This window comes from Delphinus delphis, chromosome 2 (assembly GCF_949987515.2).
Source record: "Delphinus delphis chromosome 2, mDelDel1.2, whole genome shotgun sequence".
Lineage (NCBI taxonomy): Eukaryota > Metazoa > Chordata > Mammalia > Artiodactyla > Delphinidae > Delphinus > Delphinus delphis.
This window is the reverse complement of record NC_082684.1, coordinates 164,020,624-164,046,084: the sequence shown is the minus strand read 5'-3', so window position 1 is coordinate 164,046,084 and position 25,461 is coordinate 164,020,624. Positions and strand designations below refer to the sequence as shown.

Below are 25,461 nucleotides of genomic sequence, written 5' to 3'. Positions count from 1 at the left end.
ATTTTTATATTTTTTAATTTAATTTTTATTTTATTTATTTTTATTTATTTATTTTTTTGGCTGCGCTGGGCCTTCACTGCAGCGCACGGACTCTTCGTTGCGGGCTCAGTAGTTGCAGCCTGTGGGCTTAGTTGTCCCGAGGCATGTGGGATCTTAGTTTCCCTACCAGTGATCGAACCCACGTCCCCTGCATTGGAAGGCAGGTTCTTAACCACTGGACCACCAGGGAGGTCCCAGGAGACCATGTAATTTATCATCTGAACTAAGACATTTTTTTGGCCTAAGTATTTATAGTCTTGGGTAGATAAAGATGACTTATTACAGGGTGATACAACTTTTAGCAACTTACCTTCATCCTCTCAACTAGTCGTAAGTTTTGCCTGCTCGGTTTTTAGATTGGATGGCTGTTAGTGTGACAGTGGGATTATCTTAGGTCCCTCTTTTTGGTTCATGTGTCCGTGTGGGATCTTCCCCCAGATTAATTCTGGCCTCTCCCCGGGGGGAAAGGAGTGACTCCTTTCACTAGCGAGTTGGAGAGAAGAAATGAGCGTTGCCCAGCTCCTCTGCCTGCCACAGGGGGCATTCTGCAGTGATCTCCACCAGGTGGCAGGCTTTCTGGGTGGGTTCTATGCTTGGGGGTGGGGAGGAGGTTGGGGAGGCCTGTGGGTGCTCATAAATTGGGTAAGTTTGATTTGAGCATAAGTAATTAGTAACAGGAAGCCCATTGTGGCCACAATTTAGGCCTCTTCCTCTAAGCCAGCATGTCTAGCTAATGATGCTAGAAGTATTCTCCATTTGTTTAATTTCTGCCTCTTCTCAATTGGTTACATCTGTCCTGGTGACGCCTTGTTTTAAACCTAGAGGTAGGCAGCTATGTTTCTGTTTGACCGTAGGCTTACCTGTTAGGGTCTGTGGCTTAAAAGTAACAATAAACTAGGACAGTGTATGAGTGAAATGGAGAACGTTTAATAATCATGCTGAACAAGCTGGGCAAACAGGACCCACAGTTACTGTGGGTCCAATACACATGATCCTTGTTTTGGTTTGTTTGGTTGGTTGGTTGGTTTTTTTTGTTTGTTTTTTGCGGTACGCGGGCCTCTCACTGCTGTGGCCTCTCCCGTTGCAGAGCACAGGCTCTGGACGCGCAGGCTCAGCGGCCATGGCTCACGGGCCCAGCCGCTCCGTGGCATGTGGGATCTTCCCGGACCGGGGCACGAACCCGTGTGCCCTGCGTCGGCAGGCGGACTCCCAACCACTGCGCCACCGGGGAAGCCCCTGGTTGTTTTTTTTTAACTTTATTTTTTTATTAATTTTTATTGGAGTATAGCTGCTTTACAGTGTTTTGTTAGTTTCTGCTGTACAGCAAAGTGACTCAGTTGTACGTATACATATATCCCCTCTTTCTTGAATTTCCTTCCCATTTAGGTCACCACAGCATTGAGTAGAGTTCCCTGTGCTATACGGTAGGTTCTCATTAGCCATTGCACATGATCCTTGATGATAACTAGACCCTGGCTTATGTAAAGAGCAGCCTTTTCCCGCCTTTGCCTCATCACCTTTGCTGTTCTGGGCTGGATATCAGTTTATTTGATTTGGCCTGTTTTGAGCATCCTTCCACATTGGAGTATTTACTTCAGAAAACAGATTTTCTCAAGTTAATTCTTCTGTTCAAAAAAGGAGCATTAAAATTGTTTTTCTTTCTCTCCTTATATAAAATATTCTTTTAGATCCATTATAAAGAAGAGTATAAAAAGTCTAAAGACAAGTGTACATTTGTGACTGACACGCCTATGCTAAAACATGTAAAACGTATTGGCGCTTTTATTTCTGAGGTAAGGTATCAAAACGTGCAAAATGGCTTTCATTTTCTTTTTCTATTTATGTAAGTAAAAGTCTGTGCATGAAAGTTAGACAATAATATTTTCAATAACACCACTGAATGTTGGTAATATCTGTATATTACATAATTCTGTGCACTATGTCAATTAACTCATGTAAACTGATAAGTTTTATTATTTATGGTTGATGTATTTTATTATATGCCTATTTTGACTCTAACCCTTTCTTATTTATCTAAAATTACTCTTAAAAAAGGGATATTTTTATTCAATAGAAAGTATTGGCAAGTTCCATTATTTTATTTCTTAACAGACTTTATTAGATATAAATGATTCAATATAATTTTGAAAATAAGTGAAACCAACAGATTCCATAAAATGTGGTATCTTTGGTAAGTAACTTTAAATCAGTTTGAACTATTTTTGAGTAGGATCAGTTCAACAGAGATACCTGTTATGAAACCATAGAGTGAGAAATACACTACATTCATTTTCCAGCTGAAATATCATAGAGTCTTTTTCTGAGAGCATTTAGAACTGCAACTTATGTTGTCTTATAAAGCACAATGTTAACGGTAATTTCTGTGATGAGGCACTGCTGGTTTCTGTGAATATATCATTTCAAAGAGATAAACTTGAAAGGAAGATGATTAGATAGTGTTGTAAATGACTGACCTCTAGTGTTTCGTAAGTTATGTTGGAAAAAGATCAATATGATATTCTCGGGATTATTTCTGTCAACGTGAAAACATTTTGAAGAAAATTGGTAAATTTTAAGTACCCAAATCCAAAGAGTTATGGGAACGCAAGGCTTACGCAGGCTATATGCTCAATAAATCAGCACTCAAATCTAGCTCCAAGTGGGAGTAACAGCAGGGACCTGTGGACAGAGTGGGGAAAACCACGGTTTTGTTTATTTGTGTCAGCTATTAGTTCTCCTGCACAGAGAAAAGGAAAAGGGCAATCTGTTATGTTCCTTTGAACTTAATGTTCCCAAGAGTAAATAGTGAATGAGTGTCTCTCTTTATGAGTAACGATTGAGATCACTTAGAGACAGTGCAGATTGCATGTGGGAAGGTGCACAAACAGCAAAAAAGCACCCCCTGCACCCCGCCATTGTGGTGGAAGGAGTTAAGAGGACTTGAATAAAGGAATGTTGTCCTTTGCATTCAGGTTCTAGACTGTAAATTCTAATGACTTGTGTTTTCTGGAACAATTTAAATGTCTCATTGTTCTCATGTTTCTTTGCTGATCAAACATGAAATTGTCAATACACACAAATAGATTTACTTTGAGAAATGTGCATGGGTTTAAACAGAAAAATAGTCATTATTACTTTTTACCAAATTTATTTAAGGTTTTTAATTTGAGGTATAATTGACATTTAACATTTTATTAGTTTCAGGTGCACAGTGTACATGCTTCGATACTTGTATGCCTTGTGAAAGGATAACCACGATTGTCTGGTTACCACCTGTCACCACACAGAGTCACACATCTTATTTCTTTTTTTTCCCTTGTGATGAGAACTTTTAAGATCTACTCTCCTAGCAACTTTCAAATGTGCAGTACATTGTTATTAACTATAGTCACCATGCTGGACCTTATGTCCCCATGTATTTATTTTATGACTGGAACTTTGTACCTCTTAACTCCTTTCACCCATTTCCCCCATCGCTCAACCCCCCCTCTCCCAGTCGTTATTTTCTTGCATGTTTCATTTAAAGGTTTTACCATGATAAACTGGATTTTTTTTCTTTCTTCAAATATGTTCATCAGGTTCAGTATCTACGATTAAAATGGACTTTATATTTTTTAACTGATTCTGTTTCTGAAGAAAGTACTTTTTTATTCTTTTTCAATATTCACAATAAAAAAAGCTAAGAAATATTTTTTCCCTTTTCTTTCTCCCCGCCCAGGCAAAATACAAAGGCACCATTAAGGCGGACCTTTCCAATTCTCTTTATAAGCAGATGCCAGCCACAATTGACAGTGTCTTTGCAAGAGAAGTTACACAGCTACAGAGTGAGGTGTGGTTCTCCTGAATTACTATATAATTGTGTAGACCAAACATATACCTAGTACAAATTGTTTAGCATTTTAAAAAGAGTTGTTTGTCTTAGATATTAAATACGGAGAGAAAAGTTGGAAGCGACTGATCCATGTGCTGTCAGCTGTCGCCGGTGGAATCAGAATGACAAGGACCTGCCAGTATGTCAGTTACATGACGCTGTTTTTCCTAGTTCCATTCACCACTACTAATAGAGCAAATTCAAATCTTATTTAGACAGTTTACTTAGATTACAATCTTATAGCAAATATTAAACTAGTCTTTAATTTAACTATGATCTTTAAGGGGAGAACATTCCAGTAGCTTATTAAAAGTTGCATAAAAATTAATGGTTAAATTCAGGATCCACAGATCTGTGCTCCATCAATTAGACAAGTGGTTCCTGAATTTCTTTTCCGTGGATGGTGTTTTTCACTTGGTAGCATATCTCAGGCTACCAACAAAGAGCCTCCACCAGGCGGAAATGGCCATTTTAGTGATTGCAAGTTGCAGATGAACTTAAGAACTGTCATCATGTAAACTCATTTTGAATCCACATAATTTTCTTTTTATAGTACATCAACACAGAAGGAAGCCTTAATGCATTTAATCTATTGTGTTTCTCAAAACAGAATTTCAAAGCAGAATATTTCGCCTCTTTCTCACTCCTATTATTGCTTTGTTTTCTTCATAGCACGAGCTGATTTTTTTTTTTTTTTTGGTTACTTTATTAATCCCTAAGAGAGCAGGGACCTTATCTGTCTTGTTCCCTGCTCCACCTCTGTGCTTAGAACAGTCCCTGGAACACAGGGAGGATTCAGTAAACACTTGTAAAATGGATTTTTGTTCAATTTATTGATTTCCTTTCTAAGGGGATGTTTCCTTTTACATAGTTTATGTTTTTCATGCTACATTTTTGGTTAGTAATAATAAATACAAAGAAATGCTTACTATGTGTCAGGTAGTGTTCTATGCATTTCACATATATTTATATCATTTAATCCTCACAACTGCATGAGATATCCTCATTTTGGAGATGTAGAAACTGAAGCACAGAGAGGTTAGGTAACTTGCCCAAGGTTGCACAGCTAATACATGGCAGAGCCAGCACATGAACATGGATAGATTGGCTGCAGAGTCTGGGTTCTTAACTATACCCCTTACCACCGCTTTTTACTATTTCTATCCCTCTTTTTCTTATTAAACAAGTTACTTCTTTTTTCAGAATCTTTTTACTTTTAAGTAGAGGATACCTAGATAATTTTAAAATAGTCTGAAAATAGATTACTCTTGAACAATACCAAGTATTGTTATCCTTTGCAGAATATCTTTAAGTACTTCATTATCACAAACTTAAATGTCCACTATGTACCCAGCTTGGCAGTAAGCTAATCTCAGCTCTGCACATGAAGCTAAAAATATATGCCAGGGTTCTGCATGGCTGACCATGACTAATATGCCCCCTTTTTTTCCTGCCAACACCTGGTAACCCAGCCACTTGCCGATCACACGGACTACTTTATAAAGCAAGAAATTACAACACTTGATATTTGACAACATTTATGCAATAATAATAATAATAAGCAGCAATTACGCGATAAAGAAAAGAAACAATCTTTTCTTGTTTTTATACTTGGGAAGGTAAGATTTTCAGGTATTTACATCCTAATTGCTTTGGAAAGGCACGGCTTTTCTCAAATTTTTATGGCATAAACACATCTATAGTACACAAATATGTGCACATAGAACTTAACATACAAAATAATCCATACTGTACATTTTGGAATCTATCTCTTTTTTTCCAGAATAGGTTATCACTTACATTAGAATATGCACCCTTATGTGTGCTCTCAAGGAACATCACTGCCCAGTGTTATAGTCACTGAACTTGTTAGAAAGGAAAAACCTGGATTCCAAAGAAGGTATCTATTTCAAAGATTTATGTAATTGTAATAACATTTCTTTAGATTTACATAAATCTATTTTATTATTGTTAAAATTTCAATTCTCAATTGCCTAATAAGACAGGCAAGAAAGTAGAGCTATTTGATAGTGTCTGTGATAATTATAGAACTAACCTTTTACTGTGTCCAAATAGTATCAGATTTGTGCCAACCTGAATTAGAGTATTAGTATTAGGCAAATACTAAAATTTAACTGTGTTCCAACTTCTATTGAAAAGTATCCTAAACTTTTGACACTGGAACAAAATATTATCTTAAAATCAATTTGCAAACATTCTCAGATGCTTACATCCAAACTAGAGTGATGAGGTGAAGTTAGCTAGGTTAATACTCCTTGTAGAAAATGGCTGATAGGAAGAAACGCCTTACAAAAAAGAGAGAGAGACAGATGTGGAGATTTTAGGAAGCCATTTTGTTAGATAACTCTCATTAAAACTTTTACAGGCAAAGATCACAAAGAAATCTTCTGGAAATGGATGGGCTGTGCCATGAAGTGCTGTGACCCTTCTCACCAGAGCTGTCTCAAGCAGAGACTAAATAATCCCTTATCACAGAAGTGATATAGGCTACTCAGGCGTCCGACCTGAGGAGATTTATGAGAGCTTATGTTTTTATCTACAGTGGCCACAAGGTCCTGTTTCAGGAGCTTCAGGGCTGCCTGTGTTATGGGATTAAAAGTACATTTACCTATATAGTAGTTATGAAATATACTGTAAATCAGAAATATATGTATATATGAGATATAAACATATAAGATGGAATATATAACATAAATGTGTGTATTATTTGCGTAAACATATTTACGTATAATTTATATAAGACTACTGCAAGCATCTTCCACTAGTTAGGCATCTAGTATCATAGCAACCTTAATTCACAAGGTTGGAAGAAAACAGTATTAATCTAGGGAAATGCCACACATTAATGACAAATCCTAAGAAATCAAATTTATCAGAAAATTTATTAGTGTGACATAATTTTCCATTAGCTATTTTAAGGGCGAAAATTAATATGATAAAGTTCAGCTGCCTCCAATTTGATGTAATCTTAATTCTAAAGTGGTGCTTAGCAGCAGCTATAAATGAAATGACTATTTTAATGCTGCAAGTAGAAAATTACATAGCCTTTTTAAGAAAGAGTGCTTTTTAAAATTGTGCTTGATGACTCACCACTTCTATGATAACCCGCAAAATGATCAGCTGCATTGGTTATAAGTTCACAAGTATCATAGTCAAAAACGCAAAATCAACCAGGCATCCAGCAGAAAGGAGACAGGCATATGCCAGTTTTTTTTTTCCTTATAACAGATCTCATAGAAGTTGTTTCTTGGCTTAAGAGACTTGGCCACTCACTAAACTCCTCCTTCCTTCCCACAAGTTATAATATATAATGTAATGAAACTGAGATAATGGACTTTCTCAGTCTGAATGGAGGTTCTTAATGGGTATCCTGTTTAACATAATTAATTGGTGAAAATGTAAACGATAAGTTCATCAGAATTAGATATCCTGATGGATTAAATCAACGGACAGACTCTAGCAAGATGAATTAACCCTGGAATAATGTGAGGTGCTGTATGCGAGGCCTAATACTCAACCAGATGTGGGATCAGGGCTGAGCAGGAGTGGACAAGACTTAGGGGCATTAGCTGACAGAAATCTCAACACAGTAATCAAAAGGAAAATGGTGTGATCCGTGGAGGTGTTACTAGCATGTAGCACATTTGAGATGATAACCTAGATTAAACTGAACAGTTCTAATTAGGATAGGTCAGGCCATATCTGGGATATTGTGGACACCTTAAGAAAGAGGTGGAAACATTGGAATTGTGCTTCAGAGAGCGTTTAGAGTGTACAGGGGTTCAGTACCTTAATCTACACAGACAGGTCCGGGGAATGGAAGCCACTGACAGCTGTGTTCCCATGTTTGGAGTTCTGTCCTGTGAACCAGATTCTTCCCTTATGGCCAAATGGATGCAGCTCCTGGGAGATAGACTTGAGTTTCATTAAAGGAGGAACTTTGTATCAGCATCTTCAAAATTTAGAGACCGTGATACCCAGGTTGAGTTCTCTTTCACTGGAAGTTTTCAAGAAAAACTCAGTGGGGGAAGCCAGAGAAGGGATTTGAACATTGATATTTGTGCTAGATGACGTTCCCTTTTTTTTGGTAGGATTGGATGCTTTTACTTAAAAAAATTATTTTTGTAATTATCACTTTAATCCTTGAGACAAGTATATTATCTAAGTTAAGTGGGTGGTTAATTCTACTTATTAAAGCCTACGAGGAGTTTAAGCTCGTGAGAATGTTTAATAAACCCATTTATTCATTCATTCACTAAACATTTATTGCATTTCTGTTCTGTGTCATTCAGTATGACTGGCACAGGATATTAAAAGATATGTAAGATACGGACACAGCTCTCAAGGAGCTCATGTTGGTAAAAAGTTTTCCCTTAAGTGTAACTGTATTCTTTCAATAAAAATTAGATCTTGTTTTGTTCTTGGTGACCACTGTTCTAAGTTACCTTTTTTAAGTTACCTTTATTCTTTTTTTTTTAAGTTACCTTTTTTAAGTTACCTTTTTTAAGTTACCTTTATTCTGTGCCAAGTAATTCCAATTCCATTTAGTATCTTATTATTAAACTTTTAATATATATATTTTAAATTAATTTTGAAATAATTCATTAATTTATTCTTGTTTTATTCTCATCCGTTTAGTTATTCTTGTTTTTTTAATTTACTTTTTTATATAGTATGTTCTTATTAGTCATCGATTTTATACACATCAGTGTATACATGTCAATCCCAATCGCCCAATTCATCACACCACCATCCCCCCCCCCGCGGCTTTCCCCCCTTGGTGTCCATACGTTTGTTCTCTACATCTGTGTCTCAACTTCTACCCTGCAAAGAGGTTTATCTGTACTATTTCTCTAGGTTCCACATACATGCATTAATATATGATATTTGTTTTTCTCTTTCTGACTTACTTCACTCTGTATGACAGTCTCTAGATCCATCCATGTCTCAACAAATGACCCAATATCGTTCCTTTTTATGGCTGAGTAATATTCCATTGTATATATGTATCACATCTTCTTCATGCATTCATCTGTCGATGGGCATTTAGTTGCTTCCATGACCTGGCTATTGTAAATAGTGCTGCAATGAACATTGGGGTGCATGTGTCTTTTTGAATTATGGTTTTCTCTGGGTATATGCCCAGTAGTGGGACTGCTGGGTCATATGGTAATTCTATTTGTAGTTTTTTAAGGAACCTCCATACTGTTCTCCATAGTGGCTGTATCAATTTACATTCCCACCAACAGTGCCAGAGGGTTCCCTTTTCTCCACACCCTCTCCAGCATTTATTGTTTGTAGATTTTCTGATGATGCCCATTCTAACTGGTGTAAGGTGGTACCTCATTGAGGTTTTGATTTGCATTTCTCTAATAATTAGTGATGTTGAGCAGCTTTTCACGTGCTTCTTGGCCATCTGTATGTCTTCTTTGGAAAAATGTCTATTTAGGTCTTCTGCCCATTTTTGGATTGGGTTGTTTGTTTCTTTAATATTGAGCTGCATGAGCTGTTTATATATTTTGGAGATTAATCCTTTGTCCGTTGATTTGTTTGCAAATGTTTTCTCCCATTCTGAGGGTTGTCTTTTCATCTTGTCTGTGGTTTCCTTTGCTGTGCAAAAGCTTTTAAGTTTCATTAGGTCCCATTTGTTTATTTTTGTTTTTATTTCCATGACTCTAGGAGGTGGATCAAAAAAGATCTTGCTGTGATTTATGTCAAAGAGTGTTCTTCCTATGTTTTCCTCTAAGAGTTTTATAGTGTCCAGTTTTACATTTAGGTCTCTAATCCATTTCGAATTTATTTTTGTGTTTGGTGTTAGGGAGTGTTCTAATTTCATTCTTTTACGTGTAGCTGTCCAGTTTTCCCAGCACCACTTATTGAAGAGACTGTCTGTTCTCCATTGTATATCCTTGCCTCCTTTGTCATAGATTAGTTGACCATAGGTGCGTGGGTTTATCTCTGGGCTTTCTATCTTGTTCCATTGATCTATGTTTCTGTTTTTGTGCCAGTACCATATTGTCTTGATTACTGTAGCTTTGTAGTGTAGTCTGAAGTCAGGGAGTCTGATTCCTCCAGCTCTGTTTTTTTTTCCCTCAAGACTGCTTTGGCTATTCGGGGTCTTTTGTGTCTCCATACAAATTTTAAGATGATTTCTTCTAGTTCTGTAAAAAATGCCATTGGTAATTTGATAGGGATTGCATTGAATCTGTAGATTGCTTTGGGTAGTATAGTCATTTTCACAGTATTGATTCTTCCAATCCAAGAACATGGTATATCTCTCCATCTGTTGGTATCATCTTTAATTTCTTTCATCAGTGTCTTATAGTTTTCTGCATACAGGTCTTTTTTCTCCCTAGGTAGGTTTATTCCTAGGTGTTTTATTCTTTTTGTTGCAATGGTAAATGGGAGTGTTTCTTTAATTTCTCTTTCATATTTTTCATCATTAGTGTATAGGAATGCAAGAGATTTCTGTGAATTAATTTTGTATCCTGCAACTTTACCAAATTCATTGATTAGCTCTAGTAGTTTTCTGGTGGCATTTTTAGGATTCTCTATGTATAGTATCATGTCATCTGCAAACAGTGACAGTTTTACTTCTTCTTTTCCAGTTTGGATTCTTTTCATTTCTTTTTCTTCTCTGATTGCCGTGGCTAGGACTTCCAAAACTATGTTGAATAATAGTGGTGAGAGTGGGCATCCTTGTCTCGTTCCTGATCTTAGAGGAAATGCTTTCAGTTTTTCACCATTGAGAATGATGTTTACTGTGGGTTTGTCATATATGGCCTTTATTATGTTGAGGTAGGTTCCCTCTATGCCCACTTTCTGGAGAGTTTTTATCATAAATCGGTGTTGAATTTTGTCAAAAGCTTTTTCTGCATCTATTGAGATGATCATATGGTTTTTATTCTTCAATTTGTCAATATGGTGTATGACATTGATTGATTTGCTTATATTGAAGAATCCTTGCATCCCTGGGGTAAGTCCCACGTGATCATGTGTATGATCCTTTTAATGTGTTGTTGGATTCTGTTTGCCAGTATTTTGTTGAGGATTTTTGCATCTATATTCATCAGTGATATTAGTCTATAATTTTCTTTTTTTGTAGTATCTTTGTCTGGTTTTGGTATCAGGGTGATGGTGGCCTCATAGAATGAGTTTGGGAGTATTCCTTCCTCTGCAATTTTTTAGAAGAGTTTGAGAAGGATGGGTGTTAGCTCTTCTCTAAATGTTTGATAGAATTCACCTGTAAAGCCATCTGGTCCTGGACTTTTGTTTGTTGGAAGATATTTCATCACAGTTTCAATTTCATTACTTACGATTGGTCTGTTCATATTTTCTGTTTCTTCCTGGTTCAGTCTTGGAAGGTTGTACCTTTCTAAGAATTTGTCCATTTCTTCCAGGTTGTCCATTTTATTGCCATGGAGTTGCTTGTAGTAGTCTCTTAGGATGCTTTGTATTTCTGCGGTGTCTATTGTAACTTCTCCTTTTTCATTTCTAATTTTATTGATTTGAGTCCTCTCTCTCTTTTTCTTGATGAGTCTGGCTAATGGTTTATCAATTTTGGTTATCTTCTCAAAGAACCAGCTTTTAGTTTTATTGATCTTTGCTATTGTTTTCTTTATTTCTATTTCATTTATTTCTGCTCTGATCTTTATGATTTCTTTCCTTCTGCTAACTTTGGGTTTTGTTTGTTCTTCTTTCTCTCGTTCCTTTAGGTGTAAGGTTAGATTGTTTATTTGAAATTTTTCTTATTTCTTGAGGTAGGCTTGTATAGCTATAAACTTCCCTCTTAGAACTGCTTTTACTGCATCCCATAGGTTTTGGATCATCGTGTTTTCGTTGTCATTTGTCTCTAGGTATTTTTTGATTTCCTCTTTGATTTCTTCAGTGATCTCTTGGTTATTTAGTAATGTATTGTTTAGCCTCCATGTGTTTGTGTTTTTTACGTTTTTTTCCCTGTAATTCATTTCTAATCTCATAGCATTGTGGTCAGAAAAGATGCTTGATATGATTTCAATTTTCTTAAATTTACTGAGGCTGGATTTGTGACCCAAGATGTGATCTATCCTGGAGAATGTTCCATGCGCACTTGAGAAGAAAGTGTAATCTGCAGTTTTTGGATGGAATGTCCTATAAATATCAATTAAATCTATCTGGTCTATTGTATCATTTAAAGCTTCTGTTTCCTTATTTATTTTCATTTTGGATGATCTGTCCATTGGTGTAAGTGAGGTGTTAAAGTCCCCCACTATTATTGTGTTACTGTCGATTTCCTCTTTTATAGCTGTTAGCAATTGCCTTATGTATTGAGGTGATCCTATGTTTGGTGCATATATATTTATAATTGTTATATCTTATTCTTGGTTTGATCCCTTGATCATTATGTAGTGTCCTTCCTTCTCTCTTGTAACATTCTTTATTTTAACGTCCATTTTATCTGATATGAGTATAGCTACTCCAGCTTTCTTTTGATTTCCATTTGCATGGAATATCTTTTTCCATCGCCTCACTTTCAGTCTGTATGTGTCCCTAGGTCTGAAGTGGGTCTCTTGTAGACAGCATATATATGGGTCTTGTTTTTGTATCCATTCAGCAAGCTTGTGTCTTTTGTTTGGAGCATTTAGTCCATTCACGTTTAAGGTAATTATGGATATATATGTTCCTATGACCATTTTCTTAATTGTTTTGGGTTTGTTTTTGTAGGTCCTTTTCTTCCCTTGTGTTTCCCACTTAGAGAAGTTCCTTTAGCCTTTGTTGTAGAGCTGGTTTGGTGGTGCTGAATTGTCTTAGCTTTTGCTTGTCTGTAAAGCTTTTGATTTCTCCATCGAATCTGAATGAGATCCTTGCCGGATAGAGTAATCTTGGTTGTAGTTTCTTACCCTTCATCACTCTAAGTATATCACGCCACTCCCTTCTGGCTTGTAGAGTTTCTGCTGAGAAATCAGCTGTTAACCTGATGGGAGTTCCCTTGTATGTTATTTGTCATTTTTCCCTTTCAATAATTTTTCTTTGTCTTTAATTTTTGCCAGTTTGATTACTATGTGTCTCGGCGTGTTTCTCCTTGGGTTTATCCTGTATGGGACTTGCTGCGCTTCCTGGACTTGGGTGGCTATTTCCTTTCCCATGTTAGGGAAGTTTTCAACTATAATCTCTTCAGATATTTTCTGGGGTCCTATTTCTTCACTCACTGAGCAAATATTTATTGCAGTTTATGTCAGGCACTATTCTGGGTTCTGAGCAGGTATTGAACTAGACAGTTATATTCTAGTACGAGAAGACAGAAAATAAGTAATTTTACGAAAATTAAACTGAGTAATTTAAACTTGTGAAGGGAATAAATAGGATAATATGGCATTAGACTGAGGTAAGGGGATAATTTGCTGTCTTATGGATCTTCTTCAGTTTCTAACTCTGTTGAGGTTGGTTAGTTCTACTTCTGAAGTACTTCTGATTATTCTCATGTCTTCTCTCCAACCCTGTGTGGGACAGATTTAATATGGTGGTGATGGGTGGCATCGCTATGATGCTTATTTCCCTAACAGAGAACAAGGCTTGACATATGTGAAAATTTTGTTATATTTTCTCCCGAAGTTTAGGGCTTTTAATAAGGTTTATATTCTATTATAGCTGTGCCTCCATAAAAGCATAACAATCAATTAAAAAATGAACAATTCACTTCTAAATATCCAGTCACTTCCCCAGTTTTGTCATTTGCTTTCCCGAGCTTCAAACCTTGAACATGTATGACCCTAAAACCTCTTGGATGTGGAAGATTTCCCAAAACCGTAGCTGAGATTGAAGCTACATGAATGCGAGTGGGGATTTCAGCGTGTGGACAAAGACGTTTGAAATAAATGACAAAGAGTTAGAATTAGGTTAAAGTATTATGTATATTATTTTGTTACAGAAGCTTAGGCAAATTTGACCATTAATGGTGGTATTCAACTATATGAAATCCTAACGGAACACTGAAATTTAAAAGGTAAGAAATTTCATACACCTGTAAATGAAAGTAACAATTATTTGTGTTTTTCTTAAGGTTGCTTACAAGCAGAAGCACGATGCTGCCAAAGGATTCTCAGATTATGCCCACATGAAGGAACCGCCTGAGATCAAACATGCCATGGAGGTGAATAAGCACCAGAGTCACGTAAGCAAGCCATTCCTCATGATTTTCTGGAACATTGTAGTTAACTGACATCAGGGCTGATGGGTATGTTGTTGAAGTTTAAATGTTACAACATTCCTGTTCAAAAAGAACTCCAAAGTTTCTTCTACTTTTATGTCCCAGTGTTCAGTCAGAAGCACATCTGAATTATTCTGTCAATTGTTATTAGAACCTTGTAGAGTGCCTTCAAAATGTCAGGCACTTGCAGACCTGGGAAATTGGGTTTTTAACAGCAATTCCTAGAACTTCTGTGACTTGATGGCGTTACTCCCATGGTTTACAGTGCAGAATTGCAGAAGAACTGGGATGCTAGTGAGATTGTACCCCACTGGGGTTTCTTTTGGAATTCATGTGAGGGGCAGACTGTCACACTTAAGACCCAAGAGGAGTAGGAAAGCAATAGATGTGTAACGGCCGGCTTAGAAGCAGAAGCCGAGAGAGAGGAAACAAGCCCATAGAAAACACATTTATTCTTTGGCTATAAGGTAACAAGTACATCAAAACCTTCATGTGTTTACTCAATTACCACTACTATCTTGGGGGCCTAGAAGAATATTTCTTCCTGAAATTTCAGTGGAAGCTTATTTGTCTCCTTATCATGAATTCTTTGCTTTCTAGAAGGAATGTAAGAACTGTTTGTCAGGTTCTTTTTGCGTTAGAATCAGTTAAGATAAAGTGTTTGCCTTCGTTGGGTTAAAAAGCTCCCTTTCTTTGAAAAGTACCTGAAACATCTCTGTCATCTCACACAGGCTCTGCCCCACCACTTAGTTCTCTTACTGAATGGTGCTTTGCTGCCTCAGGGCCTCCAGAGCCCCAGCTGTGCAGTGTCTCTTTGTAGGATGGCAACAGTTATCTGATATTAAATTGCAATAGGTCAATGTTTGAGTAAAAGCTGAGTGAGCTTCTACATTTTAATCCAAATGTATAAACACATGCCGATACCAAAAGTGCTTTTCTAAAATGGGTTAAGATTGATAAGAGATGAAGAAGCTACATGGCTGTAATTACCAGCAAGGGCATTTCACCAGGAGGCTTTATGAGAACTTGACTATCATAATCATAATAACTACCACTTTGCGAGCACTGCCGCGCACAAGAGACGGTGCCGAGACTTTGATCATTTCCAGTTCTTGCAAAATCTGTGTACTGATTCCCATTTTGCAGATGAAGAAAATGAGACTAAAGAATCAAACTCCCTAGTCCACTCTTTCCATTACACCCTGCTGCCTCCCTCTTGAAGGTCACTGGTTATTGGTCAAGATTTTAAATGAAAATTTTAAAATGTAGGGCAAAATAGGTTATCATTAGAATTCAGATCAGTGGATCCAGTGCATCTGCAAGAAAGAAAAACTGGACCCTGAGCTTCCACTGTTTGAAGCGGAAGAAACTTTGAACTCCCATAGATGGCGTGGCTTCGAAGGTGGTCTGGTGGTCTGGGGAGATGGCTGGCATTACACAGCTCCTGGGGAGACCCTTTCTAACTCTAAAATTCAATGAAATTCAAATACGGAAGTTCCTTATCATAGACCTGAGGTTATTATTTTAACTCTGCCTTTTCTTTTAAAAAATCTTTGATTGAGGGATTGAGGGAATAGAGTATAAAGCCCTTTTCTCCTCCATTCAATACTGTGTACTTATGGGAGAAGGATGTGTTTACTTACAGTCCTGTGTCTGCTTGGCTCAACCTTTACATGCAAAGTTTGTACATGTAATAGGATTTAGAAAGTGTTTAAGACTATTTACTCAGATTTAAGGGGAGAATGATATTTGTATTCTACCTGTGAAGTAGTTGATATTCCCCTAGAGTCAAGTCACTTAGAATAATACATCTGTTGTCCCAAAGATATGAAATTTAAACGTGGGTCTGGAAAACCACAGGAAAGCAAGTACGTCTCTTGGTTCAGTAGGTGAGGCTGCAGCATCTCCGTGAAAGACCGTGTCTCCCAGAAGACTTCAGTAAAATGAAATTCATTTGCAGAGAATTTAACTAATAGGGTTACCTTTTCATCATGCGGAATGTCACTTTGCACTGTGCCTATTAATGACTTAATTTAATTTAAAATAAAATACGTTGTCACATGTGCATCTGATTTACCTAGAAACAGTGCATGTCAGCATCTTTGCTTATCTTTTTATGTTTCCACCAAAATCGAGTCAGCTTTCTGATATCTGTTAGAGGACCAAGAAACTGGGATGATTACAGTTAATAGCTTTTAATTTCTACCTCCTTTTTGGTCAAACTTTTCAATGGGCCAAATGGAGTCAATCATCAGTGGGCCAAATGGAATCATTTTTCTTTCAGAACCTTACTGTCCCTTATGCCTTTGGAGATGTGAATAAGCAGGGTGGGGGAGAGGATTCTTTCTGACTGGCCAACTGAATTTCCACCTCTGAATAACTGAGAGTTCCAAGGGGAAGAGTATTCTGGGGGCAGTAGTCTCTTCTTTCACCCCAAATTCAATGATCATGGAACAGGAAAAAATTATTTCTCATAATATCCTCCACTGTCACATATGATAGAAAAGGAGTTGGGAGTCGGGCCAGGGTTAAAATGCTTCCTTTGCCACATGTTGCGTGGATGACCTTGGACACGTTACAAATGTCTCCAAATCTGTTTTTGTTTTTTTTTTTTTTCATCTGTAAAGTTGGGGCAATGATACCCATCTCACAGGGCTCTTGCAAGTGATAAATGAGATATGATATGTAAAGGGCTCTGTAGAAGAGCCAGTCCGTAAAATATTAGTTCTGTTTGGTCCTCCTTCAGTTTTAAAGGGTGATTTAAGAGTTTAGGGTGATACATATAGATGATTCACTTTGTTGTACAGCAGAAACTAACACAACATTGTAAAGCAATTATACTCCAATAAAGATACTAAAAAAAAAAGTTTAGGGTGATATCATAGTTAATTCAAAACAATGAAACTAGATGAGATTTCTAAAAAGGCCAAATCAATATGAAATTTATATTAAGAAGCATTTAGGTTAGAAGGGCATATTCAGAAGGTTCCTGAACCCAGTTAACTACCTATCTTGTTGATACTGCAGTCAAAAAATGATTTAAAAGAGCCAATCTAAATTTTTTTGTATCTTCAGGGATGTACCCCTGCCAAATTTTTTCTAATGTAATTAGAGGAACTGGAGATATTCTATCCTGTTACTTTCCCCTAAAGATGGGCTTGAAATGAAAACCCCCGTAACATTAATAGTTTTCATGAATCTTATCAGAGACATGAAGTCCAGTACTCCTAAAGTAAGTCAAACAAATTTTAAACTGCCATTTTAAGTTTTATAAATAATGTGGTCTGTATAGACTTGTGATGAAATTAGAGTGGTAAAGTTTCCCGAAATGCCATATTGGTAATCAGTTCAATGTGTATTAGAAAGAAGTATCCAGCAGGGGAAACCAGAGACATAATGTTCTTTTCAAGAATGATATATGTACTTTCTTAACATTAATAAAAAGTTTTCTCTTAGAGGAAAACATAGGCAGAACACTCTTTGACATAAATCACAGCAAGATCTTTTTTGACCCACCTCCTAGAGTAATGGAAATAAAATAAAAAATAAACAAATGGGACCTAATGAAACTTAAAAGCTTTTGCATAGCAAAGGAAACCATAAACGACGAAAAGACAACCTTCAAATGGGAGAAAATATTTGCAAACGAAGCAGCTGACGAAGGATTAATCTCCAAAATATACAAGCAGCTCATGCAGCTCAATATCAGAAAAAACAAACAGCCCAATCCAGAAATGGGCAGAAGACCTAAATAGACATTTCTCCAAAGAAGACATGCAGATTGCCAACAAACACATGAAAGAATGCTCAACATCACTAATCATTGGAGAAATGCAAATCAAAACCACAAAGAGGTATCACCTCACCTCGGTCAGAATGGCCATCATCAAAAAATCTACAAACAATAAATGCTGGAGAGGGTGTGGAGAAAAGGGAACCCTCTTGCACTGTTGGTGGGAATGTAAATTGATACAGCCACTATGGAGAACAGTATGGAGGTTCCTTAAAAAACTACAAATAGAACTACCATATGACCCAGCAATCCCACTACTGGGCATATACCCTGAGAAAACCATAATTCAAAAAGATACATGTACCACAAAGTTCACTGCAGCACTATTTACAATAGCCAGGACATGGAAGCAACCTAAATGTCCATCGACAGACAAGTGGGTAAAGAAGATGTGGCATATATATGCAATGGAATATTACTCAGCCATAAAAAGGAACGAAACTGAGTTATTTGTAATGAGGTGGATGGACCTAGAGTCTGTTATACAGAGTGAAGTAACTCAGAAAGAGAAAAACAAATACCGTATGCTAACACACATATATGGAATCTAGAAAAATGGTACTGATGAGCCTAGTAGCAGGGCAGGAATAAAGACGCAGATGTAGGGAATGGCCTTGAGGACACGGGGTGAAGGGTAAGCTGGGATGAAGTGAGAGAGTAGCATTGACATATATACACTACCAAACGTAAAATAGATAGCTAGTGGGAAGCTGCTGCATAGCACAGGGAGATCAGCTCAGTGCTTTGTGATCACCTGGGGGGGTGGGATAGGGAGGGTGGGAGGGAGGCTCAAGAGGGAGGAGATATGGGGATATATATATACTTACAGCTGATTCACTTTGTTGTGCAACAGAAACTAACACAACATTGTAAAGCAATTATACTCCAGTAAATATAAAAAAAAAACCTAATAAGCAGACAATTTCTATTCCATCAGACAGAGAGAAATCTTAAGGATAAATCAGTTAAATGATACTGGAAAAACATTTGTGACTCTGTGATTCCGTGATGTGACTTAAAATAACAGCGCTTTTAGAATTTAGTATTAAAATAGGTATATTAGTATTTTGTTCATCTCTAAGGCAGAATAGTTAGTAATATCTCTCCTGCTTTCTTCACAAGATTGTGGTGGTGATAAAATTAAATCATGTATAAGAAAACTTTTGTCAACTCTAAAATGCTTTGACAAACAATGATAATACTGCTAATAATGATAAACTGTTAGATACAGCTCTATATTTTACTCCACTGTTCAGAAAATTGAAAAACAGTTTTGTTTTCTGATGAATATCAGATCCTGCATTTACTTTTATTTCAAAGGTTTATATTTTCCTTTAAAAATAATATTTATGATTTAATGATTTAGTTGTTTTTTACATGCAGCAAACCCAAACAGAAATAAGTCTTATTAAGATAGAATTTCCAGTCCATGTGACTACCTGATGACACTTGGAGGGCTTCTCTAATGTAAGAGGTTATGACAAAAGAATTTCTTGAGGCTGACTGAACTGATGTTTTGAGATTATGACTGAATACAGTTTACACTACTTACTTCTGTCCTACATACCTATCCTGTCTAGTTTCTTCTCACCAAGAATCATTTTAACCTTCACCAGAGGAGCAAAGGGAATGAATGAGTTCGGGGCCAGTTGGATTTGATTTCTTTTAGTCTGTCTGCTCACGTTGCCCTTAGCCTCACAGGTGTGTCTGTCTGTGGCTTCCATCCTGCCTGCCATCCCTCAGCTCTCAATCTTTGCATCTCCAAGTGCTTGAATTTCACTGTATGGACCATCATGGTGGAGGTTTTGCTTTTCTCTAGTTTATTAACTCACCTATTGAAGAATCTCAAATCACTGTTGTCTAAACATGAAGAGCTTTGCTGCAGAGTCACTGGGAATCCTTTGCTCAATGTGTCTGGCTGTACGTGAAGAATAAACGCAGCCATTTCACTTCCATTTTCAATATCTAATTGAAAGTTCCTCTTATTGGCCAAGTCCAACCGAGAACGATACAAGGAAGGGGATTCTGGATAACTAGTTCTAGCCTTGGGAGGGAGTGTTGATGGAGCCCAGTTGAGTACAGACAATCGAGCACAGCAAGGGAGGGGTAAGGATTTAAGAAATTAATGTGTTTAAAGTGTTTAGAACAGTGCCTGGCACGTGGGACACTCGGCGTGACTGTAGGATACATGCAAAAGATGTGGCCTTATGAAACAGGAGTAGAAAGATTATAAGGGGAGAATAAGCTGAGATTAAAAGACAATGAAATGAGGTGAAAATACAACCTGAGGGAGAAAGTGAACATGGTGAGATAAGGAAGAAATTCAATGACAGATTTTGATAGAATTAAAATCTTTTTTTTTTTTACATCTTTATTGGAGTATAATTGCTTTACAATGGTGTGTTAGTTTCTGCTTAATAACAAAGTGAATCAGTTATACATATACATATGTTCCCATATCTCTTCCCTCTTGCGTGTCCCTCCCTCCCACGATAGAATTAAAATCTTTAAAAAAAAGTTTAACTATAGTTGATTTGCAATATTGTGTTAGTTTCAGGTGATAAAATTAAAATCTTTATTGGAGGCAAAAAAGAACAGATTTGACACTGCAGAAAAACATATGAAATGGAGGCTGCATTTGGAGTCTCTAGGTTCAGTAACAGAAATCCATCTCATGTTAGCTCAAGTGAAAAACGAGAATTTATTGGTTTGGGTAACTGGGAAATTCAAGCTACCTTCAGGCATAACTGGCTCCAAAGGCCCCACAGTGTCACGAGGACCCTCCTTCTCTTCCCATCTATTGGCTCCGCTTGCTTCTGTATGACTTCACTTGCAGACAGACTCTGTCTAGGTGGTCTCAAGGCTGGTGTTTCCAAAATTAAATCATCCTCACAGCAACTGATCCCAGAGGAAAGGACAGCAGTTCTTTCTTCCCCCAGCCTCAGATCCATCAGTGACCCTGGCCTTGCTTGGTTATGTGTCTGCCCTCGATTTAATCATGGTTTCCCAAGGGTTGAGGTATCTGATTGGACAACCTGTCACATGGCCACTCCTGTCACTAGGCAGGAAGGCTGCTTTTGATGGCCCCGCTAGATCCCGTGGAGTGAGGGAGAGGCAGTTTCCAAATAAATAATGCTGCTAGGCAGATTTTTAAAAAATTAACACATGTCCACTACGAAGGAATAATTTAGGAAAATGATCCAGATATGTGGAAAAGGGCAAGGAAGTAAATTCAGTGGGGAAAAAAAAGGCGGAAGGAAGAGATCAAGCATGTACAGTAATAATTCTAGGTGCTCCTGAGGAAGAAACCATAACTAGTCTTTGTGAAAATATTTATACTACTAAAAAGATAAAGCAGTTTATCTTGAGTGCAAAATAAATGTATAAAAATGATAATGATTGTATTTTCCTGTATAGGACCTATAGTAGATAAGGATGAAACTTCACTGAAAGCTAAAATAAAAGATTTAAAGAAATGTAGAAATATACCTTCTCCTGTGAACAGACTGAAATCTTGTTGAGATATTATTTTTCCCTACGTTGTTTGGTAGGTTTAGTGCAGTGCCCATTAAAATTCCATTTGTTTCCTATGTGGAACTTACTAGGATTATTCTAATGTTCATTAGTGAGAATAACTAGTTTAAAATTAAGAAAAAGTTTGAAATAGAAGAGTCATAAAGGGAACTTGGTTTAATGGATATAAATCGTTATAGTCATACATTTAAGAAATGTGTGAGTGAGACAGTGAATGTTAAGTCCTTAATGTGGTAGCTGGTACATAATAAATGGCCTAAAATGACAATTATTATTACTGTTATTACTATTATTTCTCCTCTTTCTTCCCTCCCCCTTTCACTTCTCCTCCCTCCGCCTTCTTTTTCATTCTCTTACTCTGAGGACACGATAGGGAAGAAAACATTAAATAAAACGAGGCAAAATCAGTCATTGACCCTCAGGCCTGCACCTCTCCTGGGTTGATTTTCAGGAATTTTCAGAGATTTTCAGGAATCTCTGTCTTTCTTCTTATTCAAAACAGTTTTTTATAGAACACCATCTCGTCTTGAGAAGACTGCCTGGAGAATGGGGTCCCATCTGTCGTCGTTGTCTCAACACAGCGAGCATTTAGGGTTTGGATTATTCAGAAAAAAAAGAGTGTATGTGTGTTTGCCCTTCCTCTGACAAACCTCTCTTCCACTGTAACATTTTTATTCTTCCTCAGTTGTGACGGCCTGAGGAAGGGAGGAAACACATGTTGCAGACATTTGAGAAATGTCAGATGAGCTTCCCTTGGCCCTAAGTAACAGGTTAGGTGGAGGAAGATGCCTAATCTGCTCGGGTAACCTTGTTTCCGATGTTCAGACATCCTTGCAGCTAGCGAAAATCAGGAGCTTGCCGCTCTCCATGTCCCTCAGCGTCAGCCCCCGTTCCTGTGGGATGACCTCAAGCCTTGATATTCTGGGAGATCGGTAGAGACAGGCTCCTGGGCTTTTCTCCTGTGTGGCTCTGTGGTGTCCGCTTGTTTGAATGTGCAGCTCATGTCAATCTTAATATTTGTTTTGAGTCACATATGCTGGCCTCTAATTTGCAATTTACATGGATGATGGGGCCCTATTCATTGTCCCGCTCCCGCCGCCTTTGTGCTGTTCACCTCTCTTCACGCAGCCATTAGGCTGAACAGCATATAATTAGGTAACCCATGTAAAGCATAGATTTCTGAAAGGTTGCAGCTCTTTTCAAAAAGTAAGGGTTTACATTTTTACCCTCGTTCTTTTCTAAACAAAAAGACATCCCCCCTACGGCTTTCATCTGAATGTAGTAACTTAGAAACAGTTAGTCTTGTAGGTGGGTAATAATTTTGGTTTGTTTTCACCTGAGAGTCCGTTTTTGTTGACACAGTTTGTGTTTAACTTGGTGCAGGCTGAGGTTGATTGGCCATTGTTGGTAGATGAGTGCGTTGCTTTTTGAAACCAGCCAAAAGTGGCTTATTTTAAATCCCTGAAGATTTTAAACTCACCCAACAAAATAACTCAGTTTTCAGATTATTTTTGTTTCTTTTGCTACTGGTGTGCACAAAACCTACTTAAAATTGCTTAACGTAAAGCCTGTGAAAATGCAAGTAGTGAAGGAAACAGATGTTCTTGCCAAAATTACGCTAATTATATTTAAGCTGTGTTCACTTGTCAGACAGGTTCATGATTATAAACATAGTTTAAAAAGTAGTGGGTGGGGCTTCCCTGGTGGCGCAGTGGTTGAGAGTCCGCCTGCCGATGCAGGGGACATGGGTTCGTGCCCCGGTCCGGGAAGATCCCACATGCCGTGGAGCGGCTGGGCCCGTGAGCCATGGCCGCTGAGCCTGCGCGTCCAGAGCCTGTGCTCCACAACGGGAGAGGCCACAACAGTGAGAGGCCTGTGTACCACAAAAAAAAAGTAGTGGGTGGTGAGGCCAATGCAAGCTCTTTTTTTTTTAAAAAAAATTAATTAATTTATTTGGCTGCGTCAGGTCTTAGTTGTGGCACACGGGATCTAGGTTCCCTAACCAGGGATTGAACCCGGGCCCTCTGCATTGGGAGCGTGGAGCCTTAGCCACTGGACCACCAGGGAAGTCCCAGTGCAAGCTCTTAAATAGAAGTATATATACATATACTTCATTGAAATAAAATCATACAATGCATTAGGGATCCTATGAGAGTTTTAATGCATTATCGTTTCTTACATCTGATATTATTTTTGAAAGAAATAAAAATGTACCAATTTTTTTTAACGCTGCAAGGTTGAAAGGAAAATAACAAGATACATTGATATTATCCAGAGCACTGATTCATAGTGGTCAACTGGGGAATTCATTAAAATGCAGATTCTTGGGCCCCATTTACCAAAATTCTGTTACAGAGGTTTGAGGATGGATCTCAGGAATCTAAAAATTTTAATAAGTACCCCAGATGATGCTATTGCAGAAAGCTTGCAGGCAACGTTAGAAATACTTGTTTTGTACAAATGCAATAATTGTGCATTTTGTATAGATGTTCAGTTGTACATTTCTGCGTTCTACCTTTTACATCTTGAAAAAGTGAAGATGGGTTTTAAAGGTGACTGTTACTACACGCTTTGCATTATACATTTAATAGAATCTAATGTAATGGACAAGTTGACTAGCCATCCACTGGTGAATTTGCCACATAGAACTCCATCTGGCAAATAGATAAATATTTCTTCAGCTCATGACCGATCTCAGGAAATAGAGAAGCAGGTAGGCAGTGAGATGTTTGCCCATCAGGGATTATATGAGTTGGCTTCTGGTCTCTCCTCTCATTTGTCAGTCAAGTTAATGTAAATGACCACTGTCATCTAAAGTATGTTTGGCAAAACTTATATATATTTTTCTCTTTAAATCTCTATTTTCCACACGTTGGTTTGATTGTATCTAATGTGTATTCAGAGGACGAATATTCCTTAATGTGGATCCTTTTATTGTTGGAGGATCAAGTCATTGCAGTGATATTTACTAGAATAAAACTATCAGTACCCATCACTAGGCCTCCCACATAAGGGGCATTTGAAGAGTCCAATCAGAAAAGGAAGATAAAGGTGTGGTTGGGAGGGTGAAAAAGCTGGAGAGTTGCAGAGTTTCACATACCCTCACCCCAGGAAATGATTTTCCATATTCATGTGCTGGAGCTTATCCTGTATCCCCTAGGGGTCAAGACTGTGTGGTAGACAAGTTAACGCCCTTGGTGAGGATATCCTGTATGTGAATATGCACACATATACTTACACAGAATGACATGCTTATAAGGATGGTCTATGTAAAATCTTATAAGATCGACTCTGTGCCAAGGTCTTGGGATTATATTTTTTATGTTGTATAAATTCAGTTCATATGCAATAATGTTAGTGAGGCATTGGCATAGTAAAAAGAGAATATAGTTATCCAAATAAATGTGGCACATAAAAATTAAAAAAAAAAACAACTTAGGGTCAGTGGCTTTCTTAGAAGATTATGGCAAGGATAAACTGTGTTATGGACCTTAAGGCTAGCAGCTATATGAAACTACTCATTTCTGTTTTCTCTTTTTCAATCAAAACTGTCTCTTTGATCAGATTTTTTATAGGAAAGATGTGCAGGACACCCATGTGTATAGTGCGGAGCTTGACAGACCAGACATCAAGATGGCGACACAGATCTCCAAGATCATAAGCAATGTAATCTCTCTTTCTTATCTTGAGCAGAATTGATTTCTCATTTTTGCAGGAGACAAAGTGGCTTTGGTTGTTGGATGGTTAATTTAGTTAGTGAAATTAATCAATCTGAATTAATGGCATCTCAATTTTTTCATCTGAATTATCCATTTCACTATGTACATTATTTGGATATGTGCAGAAACTGATCAGACTTGACTTGACCATGGCTCTGTTGTCATGCTTTAAAAAAAAATAAGTACTATTCAGACATAAGATAACATTCAAATGTCTGAGCCTGAGAATCAAGTTTGTCATTCGTCTGGTCCCATAGTATCTCTCACCTTGTCCCAAAGAACTTCACTTGGCCTTGTT

General features: G+C 37.5%; 2 protein-coding genes across 3 annotated transcripts in view; both read left to right on the top strand.

Annotated features, from left to right (window-relative positions):
• NEBL (nebulette) overlaps nt 1-25,461 on the top strand; it is a 337,204-nt gene that overhangs the window by 234,407 nt on the left and 77,336 nt on the right. The gene's annotated exons all lie outside the window — the stretch shown is intronic.
• Nucleotides 1-25,461, top strand: part of LOC132421067 (nebulette-like) — a 121,507-nt gene that overhangs the window by 50,028 nt on the left and 46,018 nt on the right. The window contains exons 3-6 of the mRNA XM_060006185.1: nt 1,728-1,832; nt 3,758-3,868; nt 13,971-14,081; nt 25,009-25,110. Coding sequence (XP_059862168.1) covers nt 1,728-1,832; nt 3,758-3,868; nt 13,971-14,081; nt 25,009-25,110 — 429 coding nt within the window. The remainder of the gene's footprint in view (nt 1-1,727; nt 1,833-3,757; nt 3,869-13,970; nt 14,082-25,008; nt 25,111-25,461) is intronic.